Genomic DNA, 10,201 nt, shown 5'->3' with positions numbered 1-10,201 from the left:
ACACACACACCAATTGCAAAAGCGTGATCAAACAGGCTTCGCGTTTGATTCTATAATCTTAAAAATGATGCCTTATCGTCCAGGTTGGACAATCGGCTAAATACGTACGTATAGTCCGCTATGTGTCGCAATATTGTTCACAGGCATTGGCTAGCAAAAGTTCACACCCCTGAAACCCACACAATGTTGTGTTGCGCTACTATCAGGAACTGATTCAAGTACTGAGCAATATTCAAGTGGTTTGTTGCCTAAACTGAATTATTCAACCGTTCCAAAGGAAAGCTTTTTATGAGTGATTCCTCTGGGTACACAATCCGTGGTATTAGTTTGGGAAGGTTTGCAAAGGTAGGCGGAAGGTTGGCTTGAAAATGCTTATTTGTGTGAATACCCTCCCGGGTTTCCCTGGAAAAAGCAGAAACACTAATTTCTATCTGACTACAGATGGTATAGGTGAGTGTGTGTGTGTGTGTGTGTGTGCGTGTGTGTGTGTGTGTGTTCGTGTGTGTGTTTGTGCGTGTGCGTGTGTGTGTTTGTGTGCGTGTGTGTGTGTGTGTTTGTGTGTGTGTGTGTGTGTGAGTGTGTGTGTGTTTGTGTGTGTGTAAGTGTGTATGGTCGTGTGTGCGTCTGCCCGTCTGTCTGTCTGTCTATCTGTCTGTCTGTATTGGATGAAGATGGGATGGTCAGTGTTGTTATGTACAGTGTTGTTCCCAGGCATAGAAGACACTAGGGCAGTTGCATTTGGATTCGAAATGTCCTGGCTGCAAAATTAATATTGTCAAAAGACACCGGCACCATGTGGGTCAAACCTATCGGACATGTGACCGGCCTGGGGTCAGAACTGTGCGTTATATCAACACAATCTATGCGAGAATGGCCGAAGATCGAGGTCTTGGTACATCACTGTGTAAGCCAGTCTGCTTGTCTGTACATTGTTCTTCTTCTTCTCGATCGCCTTTACACTTGGAGTCCAGCTCTGAAAATGCAACTGGTGGTCTTTTGTAGAGCTTTCGCGGGACCGTGCTGCTTCTCTTGGAGGGTCGTCGGCCTGGTTCACGTCTCTGTCCTTAATGGCTTGAGGTTCTTGCAGTCCTGTAGAACGTAGGGGTGTCCCGGCATTGTTAATGTTTGTCAGTGTGTCTGAGAAGGAAACTTAACATGTCCACACCGCCACTATCTTCTGTTTAATGAGCTGGTTGGCGGGCTTAATCGCTGTCTTGGTGATTGATGTTGATTCATTCTTGGTCCAGTTCCTGAGCAGAGTCTCGTAGGTCTTTTATTGTCACTGGTTGCATTGGGTTCAAATAACGCAGCTTCACTTAGAAGAGCAGCCCCACCCCAGCCTCTCTCTCTCTCTCTTTCTCTCTCTCTCTCTCTCTCTCTCTCTCTCTCTCTCTCTCTCTCTCTCTCTCTCTCGCTCGCTTTTGCTCTCTATCTCTACCGCCCCGCAACAACAGAGTCGGAATAGCAGTATTTTCAAGGCTCGACACAACACATTGCCATCATGCACATACAAGTACGCCGAAAAAAAAGGGATGTGATTTCGACCATCCAGTGCCCATGCGAGGTTAACCCAGAATGCAACTTCCGGTACTGTCATATATCCCCAACAATAACATACGAAAGAAAAACAAGTCATAGGCAACAAGAATACAGCTAACCCAACGCGGCGACGCCGCACACGTTGCGCCAATTTACAGACCCCAGATGTGGTTCATGGGGCGGAAATTGGAGCTCAGAATAACGGCACGGAAACTTCTCATTCATATTCCATCTCATGCGCAGATTCCAAGAAAGAAACTGTCAGCTCTTTATGGAGATGATATTTTACGATGCGCGGTTCCTTTCTGTGCGGCCATCTTCTTCTTTGCGTTCACCCTTAATGTTTCTGTACAATCTCCCCCCCCCCCCAATCCTTCTAACCCATCCTTCAGATGATGTGGGTGATGAGGATTTGGCTGATGGTAGGGCTGAACTTTTGTTTTGTGTGCTGTTTTACTTTTTTTCATTTTTCTTTTTAAACCCCATACCTCCTCTACCCCTTAACCCAAATCCTTCGATATCCCTGTTACTACTACTACTACTACCACTACCACTACTACTACTACTACTACTACTACTACTACTACTACTACTACTACTACTACTAATATTGATATGGCGCAAATCCTAAAACAGTTATAAGCGCCTCACAAAAGACATCCCTCTCCCTCTCTCGATCTGTCTGTCTGTGTGTCTGTGTGTCCCTCCCTATATCTCTCCCTCAATATGTCTGTTTGTCTGTCTGTCTGTCTGTCTGTCTGTCTGTCTGTCTCTGTCTATGTCTGTCTCTCTGTCTCTGTCTCTCTCTGTCTCTCTCTGTCTCTTCTCTCTCTCTCTCTCTTTCTCTCTCTCTCTCTATATGTCTCTCTCTCTGTCTATGTCTGTCTCTCTATGTCTCTCTCTGTCTCTGTATCTCTCTCTGTCTCTCTCTCTCTCTCTCTGTCTCTCTCTGTCTCTGTCTCTGTATTTGTGTCTCTGTCTCTCTCTCTGTGTCTCTGTCTCTCTCTCTGTCTCTCTCTCTGTCTCTCTCTCTCTGTCTCTCTCTCTCTCTCTTTGTTTCTAGCTCTCACACAGACAATCCATGAGCAGTAATTATAACATCAACGGGAAAGGATATTTTTTCGGTTTTTGCTTTGCTTCCTCCCATTGGTTTCTGCAGTCATTCCCCTTGTACCACCTTTCTTCATTCCTGTATACCATCCTGCCTTTCTCTCTTACATTTTTCTGTCCAAATTCACATGTTTCGCTGAACACTGACTGTGTGCACGTGAAACCTGTTACTGTCAAGTAAAAGGGAAAGACAATATCCGACACATCCATCACCATCGTTATGTCGTAGATAGAGTTATTCCTCCTGTCTCTGACAGACGATTTAGGACCTGATGGCACACGACGCGGACATATATATCTTAAGAGTGTTAATGACTTTAGCTAAATGTGCTTCCCTGTCACTTTTCTTCATGTAGGAGACGGTTTTTTTTTCTAAGAAACGACAGAAGAGTTGGCAGCTCCTGGTTTAAGTCCTTGTGTTTTGACGTTTTTGAAGTTCCACTGTGTGTGTGTGTGTGTGTGTGTGTGTGTGTGTGTGTGTGTGTGTGTGTGTGTGTGTGTGTGTGTATGTGCGCGCGCGCACGTGTATGTGTGTGAGTGTGTGTGAGTGTGTGTGTGGAGAGAGGGGCAGTCTGCGTACGTTGTGTCTGCCTGTCTGATCGCTTCCCTTCTTTCCCGTCATGAGAAAGGTCTTTGTTCTGGTGTTCATGGGTCATCATCTATTTACATGTGTTGTTCGGTGTAGCTGCCCGTCTGTTTCTGCAAATGTAAACAACAACAAACAACGTTTTCGTCGCTGTGCCCACTTGTATGTTCAGATCAGAGGAAGGTCCCTTAACTCCGTGTGTTTGTTCCCTCGGTTTAACCCCCCCTCCCCAACACTCTCCCGCCTTCATAGCCTAAAGCAAGACACCCACTCCGACACAAACTTTCTACGGTCATGTTCGCACACACTCACTGAATCTACAGGTCGAAGTATGCGGCAGAAGGCTGGCGGGTGTGTTTTGTAGCAGAAAATGTCGATAGGTTGTAGCAGTTTAGCCTACAATCAATACAGAGCAAACTTCGCTTGAAAAGGTCAAGTGACAAGGTCTCACGCAAGATCTAATTCCACCCAACGATTTTTGCTTCAATATGTTAGATGGAGTCTTCTTAGCCGGGAGAGCAAAAACTGAAGACTGAGCTTACGTTCAGTTAAAGCAGCGTAATGCCGCCATCTTGTTCGTTTGATCATGATTTCTTGTTCTTGTTCTTGTTCTTGTTCTTGTTCTTCTTCTACTTCTTTTTACATTTAGCCAAGTTTTGACTAAATGTTTTAACATAGAGGGGGAATCGAGACGAGGGTCGTGGTGTATGTGTGTGTGTGTGTGTGTCTGTCTGTCTGTGCGTGTGTGTGTGTGTGTAGAGCAATTCAGACCAAACTACTGGACCGATCTTTATGAAATTTTACATGAGAGTTCCTGGGAATGATATCCCCGGACGTTTTTTTTTTCTTTTTTTCGATAAAAACCTTTGATGACGCCATATCCGGCTTTTTGTAAAAGTTGAGGCGGCACTGTCACACCCTCATTTTTCAATCAAACTGATTGAAATTTTGGCCAAGCAATCTTCGACGAAGGCCGGACTTCGGTATTGCATTTCAGCTTGGTGGCTTAAAAATTAATTAATGACTTTGGTCATTAAAAATCTGAAAATTGTTAAAAAAAATATATATGTCACAGTAGAAACTAGAATTCAGTAGGATCCGGAATCCTACTAGTAGAGACTGGAATCTCAGTTTCTACTAGTAGATACTGGAATTCCAGTCTCAACTGGACTTTTTCAAGTTCAAACTGGAATTCCAGTATCTACTAGTAGATACCGGAATTCCACTTACAACTGGATTTTTTCCAGTTGAAAGTGGAATTCCGATATCTACTAGTAGAAACTGGAATTCCAGTTTGAACTAACAGCCAGTTCATGTTGGAATTCAGTTCAAATTGGAATTTCGCGATGGAGATGAATGTAGTTTCTTTTTTGTTTAAAATGAACAGTTGACTACTTTATTGAAAGCAAATCCATTGTTTAAAAAGACCCAACACCACAAACTGCATAGTCAAATCAATGAAAATCACATCAGACAACTTCAGGACATGTTCTTGCATTTCTTGCTGTGCGGGTGGCATTTGGTGCCACATGCAAGTTTGGCATCTTTGCACGGACACCTCTTTGTCATGCACGCGCCTGTGCACGTACAGACGGACCTGGCGACAGCTCCACGGTTTTGCCAACCAGTTGATGACCTGGAGGCTTGAATGAGGGACACTTCCTTAAGAGTCTGTGGGTTTACCACATTGAGATGTGGGAGGACCACACTGCTCATGTCCACAAGCTCCACCCCCCGAAACCAGTTTTTAACAATTCCAGTCGGGCAATACACCCGATAGACAGAATCACCGCCCCTCATCTTTGATTCCAGAATCTTGCAGGTCAAGAGCCGCACGTCAGTGTTGGTCCTGTCGGCACTGTGGATTTTCACTCCGACAGTGTGCCCGTTTTGGAATGATTGGGTCACGTCTTTTACCTTCTTTTGGTACCTCGTGTCTTGACGTCTGGCAGCCTTCAAATAGTTATTTCTGGCAACAAGTCGCTTCTCCTTGTGAGCCGTGTTCCCTTCTTCATTTTGCACTGTTGCAGTGCGTTTCCACAACACAAACTGTCCTACTTCTAATGGTTCATTCATAGGGTTGGCAATTGTAGGCACATGTGTAGGAACGAACACTTCGTCAACAGAAAACACAGCATGAGTGGTTTTAGTCACTTTCACACCATGCACAACGTCAAGATTTGTGTGCTCTGTGCCAGAACAAACGATGACGTTGTCGCTCAAAAGAAGATACTCCTTTCCTCGCTTGTGGCTGGTACAGGTAGTAGATGATGTACTTGGTGAATCCACGTTTTCTACAATGCCGAGAGAAGAACCACCAGCACCTGTGAAACAAACAAATTAAAATCGTCTACGCTGGTGTGAAAACCAAGAAAGGTGGTGTAAGGGTTAACCTGTTAACATCTTCAAACTAGTCTTTATAAATTGATAGAAAATATGGCACATTGAAAGTGTGTTGAGGGAAGTGTGAAGAAACTTACCAGTGGCATGCTGCTCAGGAGTGCTGAGAGAAGGTCCGAGAGGATCCTGAAAGTTGACTGCTTCTGAAGAACGGTCAGCACCTGTGAAACAAATAAAATGCAGTTGTATTTGCAACAGACATTTGCAGTCATTCTTCTTCTTCTCTGTTGGGAAATGTGACATGATAATGTGGCATGTATGTGTACACATTAATCACTGTGTACTAGTGTTTCGACGTTGAAGTGATACAGAAGAAATTCTGAATAATTCATTGCAAAAACATACACTTGACCCATTTTGACAGGAAAGTTTTTTTTGAAAGTTGACTGCTTCTGAAGAACGGTCAGCACCTGTGAAACAAATGAACTGTAGTTGTATTTGCATCAAATCTGCCATTAATCCCCAGAGTCATTAACCCTTGCCAGTGCACCTCCCGTCTCCTGCATTGTGTATCATTATCAAAATTGTGTTCATCATTAGTTTGTTATGGCTGCAAAAGGGTTAATGTAATGGAATGTTACTCCTATTAATACGACTAATACAGTAATGGGCGTCAACTAGTCCAATGGTTGCATGGCCAATATCTCTAAAACACAAGATTTTTAAAACCAATTCAGATAGAAGCATACCACATACCAGCAGTTGAAGGTCCGGGAGTTGGCAAAGAATTGTTGACTGGCTGCAGAACTGTATCAAAGACCACTTCACTCCACACAGTGATTCTCTCGTCGTCCTCGCAGCTGATGTCACTCTGGCTCCCTGACTGCACAACTGCACTTCTCTGACTCACGGCTGTGTCTTCTTGACTCAGAACTACACGCCCCACATTGTCCAGCCACACTGACTGCACGACTGCACCATCATGATTCAATGACTCAACGACTGCACCTTCCTGACTCAATGACTCGACGACTGCACCTTCCTGACTCAATGACTCGACGACTGCACCTTCCTGACTCAATGACTCAACGACTGCATCTTCCTCACTCACTGACTGCACGACTGCACCTTCCTGACTCAATGACTCGACGACTGCACCTTCCTGACTCAATGACTCGACGACTGCACCTTCCTGACTCAATGACTCAATGACTGCATCTTCCTCACTCACTGACTGCACGACTGCACCTTCCTGCCTCATTGTGGGAAGCATAACAAGCAGATCATTTGGCAAATCTTCTTCACGCACAATACCCTGAGCTGCAAATTCCTCCCAAACAGCTTGGTCCGAACGTGGTTTCTGACCAAATACAAGTTCATACGGTGTTGTCCCAGTTGCACTTGAAACTGATGTGTTGATTGAGTGAACCACAGACTTTAATCCCCTGCTCCATTGTGGGCCATTGGTATCCATCCATTTGCCTAGTTTCAATTGTAGGTCTCCGTTCCCCCTCTCAATGCACCCTGCACACAGTGAAGCAATCCCAGTTGGATACTGTCACCTTAAATAGAGGCCTTTTCAAGCCTAGGCCACTGCACTATGTCTGTAGCCCATATTTCAGGTTGTAAAGCTGATTTATAAAGCTGCTAGAGCAGTTTTAATTTGAGAAGTCGAGTGTATCATTCATCGAAAGGTTCATGGTACTGTCACAGTACCATTAAAGGGGTATGAAAGACCTAAACCGGAAGTAGAATTCCTTGAACGGCAGCTGATACATTACTCTATGAACTCTCATTATCCAGAAAATTAAGCCTGAAAGCCTGGTATTCGCTGAGAAACATCGGAAAACGCAAAATCAAAATAAACAATCCTTATCCGGAAGTGGTAAAAAAACAACGTTTTATTATCAAAAGGGAAGTGTGGCTTCGCGTCGGACATTGAGTTGGAATCTTCCAGGCTTCTCCCATCACATGGGATGATAAGATTCAGCCTTTAGGACCACTTCCGGATAATAATTGTTTAATTTGATTTTGAGTTTTCCGATGTTTCTGAAGTAATACTGGACTTACAGGCTTGAAACTTTGGATAATGAGAGTTGATAAGGTAATGTATCAGCTGCCGTTCAAAGATTTCTACTTCCGGTTTAGGTCTTTCATACCCCTTTAAGTGCCATGACCATTTCGACCATTTGGTATCAATTGAACCGTTATGGTGTGTAGTTTTTGAAAAGTGATGTAGTTGCAGCACTTTAGTACAACATGCCAAATGAACCCCTTGTTGCCCCAAAACGTCAAAATTTTGAAAAGTTCACTCATTCCCCTAATTTTTAAAAATGGCACTGTGTATTTCACTTTAAATGCAGTTAGACAGGCTTAGGAGATCAAACAGACCCAAATCGGTAACGTTGGATAACATATCGTTAATTTTGAAGAAAAAATAAGTTGGAAAAATGAAAAATGGCATTTTTTCCATATTTCACAGACAAGAGGTTAATTTGGACTTTTATGTAAAATTGAGGCACACCAAAACCACTTTTCAAATTTTACACCCCCAGACGGTTAAAATAACATCTATTTATCCATGTTAATCCATAGTTTGACTGATGTGATGAGAACGTTTTACCAAATATTGCTCAAATTCCATAATTTTTTTTAATACTTTTGATATATTCCCAGTCTTAATAACGCAATCCCTTCTCAAAATGCCTTAAAATACATCTGTAAAGGTCAAGGAAGTCAAACAGATTCATAATATGTTTTTAAATTAAAATTCAAAGTGCCGTTTTCCAAAACTAGGGGAATGAGTGAAAACTTCAAAGTTTCCTGGTTTTGGTAACAAGGGGTTAATCTAGCATGTTGTACTAAAGTGCTGCAACTGCGACATTAGTTTTCAAAACCTGGACATCATAGCGGTTCAGTTCATACCCATTTTAGCTTGTTATACCGCCAGTAAAAAAAAAAATCACAATCACAATCACCACTATGGAAATTTTAGATTAGACCTATTGCGTTAAATTTCGGTTTCATATTCCATGTTACCACAGGTAGGTCTGCCTCATTAACCCTTTCACTGCCGGGGTGTTTCAATTCAATGTCAGTAAAATGTGAAAAATGATCCGATTACGAAAAAAGCTGAATGTTTATCTTTTGACAGATGCAACAGACAAAACATGTTACCACCGGTAGGTCTGCCTCATTAACCCTTTCACTGCCGGGGTGTTTCAATGCATGGTCACTCTTCGACAAGAATGTTTTCTCTAACTGGCTAGAGTGCAGGACGGGTATACCCGTCTTGTAGGCACTGTAAGGGTTAATTTTCATTTCTGAAAAAAATACAAATAAAAACGAACACTTACCCTGACTTTCAGGATGTCTTGGGCGTCCATGGATGATCACTGTTCCAGGCCACAGATCACACACTTCACGTATCACGTTCGCCGTGAATTCTCTGCCATTGTCACTCTGCAGGAGGCGTGGTGGTCCAAAGGTGCAGAATTGGTCGAACAGATGACCTGCTACCTCTGCTGCAGTCTTGGATTCCAAGGGATAGGCCCAAGAAAACTTCGAAAAACAGTCCCTTGCATGCAGGATCCATTTAAAGTCCCTGTCAGGCCTGCTGCGGAAGTCAATGAGGTCGATTTGGACTCTGAGTAGAAAAGACAGATTGATCATTGCCTTTCCAGATGGAAGTGATTTCACCACCTGGCGCTGCCTGCAGCTGGGACAGGTCTTCAGGAACACACTGACTGCTGAGTGGTGGACTCCTGCGTAGTTTGCTTTGATTTCCGCCCACGTTTTATCCCTTCCCCCATGGCCAACATGAACGTGACATCGCGCAATTGTCGCAAACAATTCCTCTCTGGTCACAACCGGGCAGTTGGTTTTCTGGCAACATAGCATTGTCCTTGCCCCCACAACTTGTAATTTATAATGCTTTGCACACCTGTACTTGAATTTGGCACCTTCTGGACATTGCTGGCCCTTGTTCAGTTGCAGAGCTTTCACTATTTTTGTGTACTTCTCTTGGGCAATGCAGAAACATTCTCGTTTGCTGTCATCAAGACTCCGTATGTGTGCTTCTAAAAGAGAATAAAACAGAGTTTTCTGATCCTCTGACTCGGACTCCATCTTCAATCTTGACTGCTGTCTGTCACTGACACTTCACTCTGATCAACTGATCAAGACTCACTGTGAATAGAAGGGCCTCGGTTGTTCCATATTACTCTGGCTGGAGAACATTGGTCACTTTATTTGCAACAACAACTCAGATTCACGTGAAGAAGTCATTGTCACATCTAAGCTTTGTTTTCAAGTTGAACCCTCTCTGTGGATATGATCCCAGTTTCTTTTTCAGTTTTCAAATAATTCCAATTTCCATATTACTCTGGCTGGAGAACATTGGTCACTTTATTTGCAACAACAACTCAGATTCACGTGAAGAAGTCATTGTCACATCTAAGCTTTGTTTTCAAGTTGAACCCTCTCTGTGGATATGATCCCAGTTTCTTTTTCAGTTTTCAAATAATTCCAATTTAAACTGAATTCCAACATGAACTGGCTGTTAGTTGAAACTGGAATTCCAGTTTCTACTAGTAGATATCGGAATTCCACTTTCAACTGGAAAAA

General features: G+C 43.2%; 1 protein-coding gene across 1 annotated transcript in view; it reads right to left on the bottom strand.

The window, feature by feature from the left end:
* Positions 1 to 4,304: 4,304 nt before the first annotated feature.
* The window catches only part of LOC138969027 (uncharacterized), a 6,073-nt gene continuing 176 nt past the window's right edge, over positions 4,305 to 10,201 (bottom strand). Inside the window, exons 1-4 of the mRNA XM_070341718.1 lie at positions 8,932 to 10,201; positions 6,332 to 7,099; positions 5,716 to 5,796; positions 4,305 to 5,559 (exon numbers count right to left, since the gene is read on the bottom strand). The exon at positions 8,932 to 10,201 is cut by the window's right edge and continues 176 nt beyond it. Of these exons, the coding sequence (XP_070197819.1) occupies positions 4,715 to 5,559; positions 5,716 to 5,796; positions 6,332 to 7,099; positions 8,932 to 9,703 (2,466 nt within the window). The 5' untranslated portion in view covers positions 9,704 to 10,201 and the 3' untranslated portion in view covers positions 4,305 to 4,714. The remainder of the gene's footprint in view (positions 5,560 to 5,715; positions 5,797 to 6,331; positions 7,100 to 8,931) is intronic.

The sequence above is a fragment of the Littorina saxatilis genome, linkage group LG6, assembly GCF_037325665.1.
Source record: "Littorina saxatilis isolate snail1 linkage group LG6, US_GU_Lsax_2.0, whole genome shotgun sequence".
In the NCBI taxonomy this organism is placed as follows: Eukaryota; Metazoa; Mollusca; class Gastropoda; order Littorinimorpha; family Littorinidae; genus Littorina; species Littorina saxatilis.
Note: the sequence above shows the minus strand (reverse complement) of the source record. Positions and strands in the feature narration are given on the sequence as shown.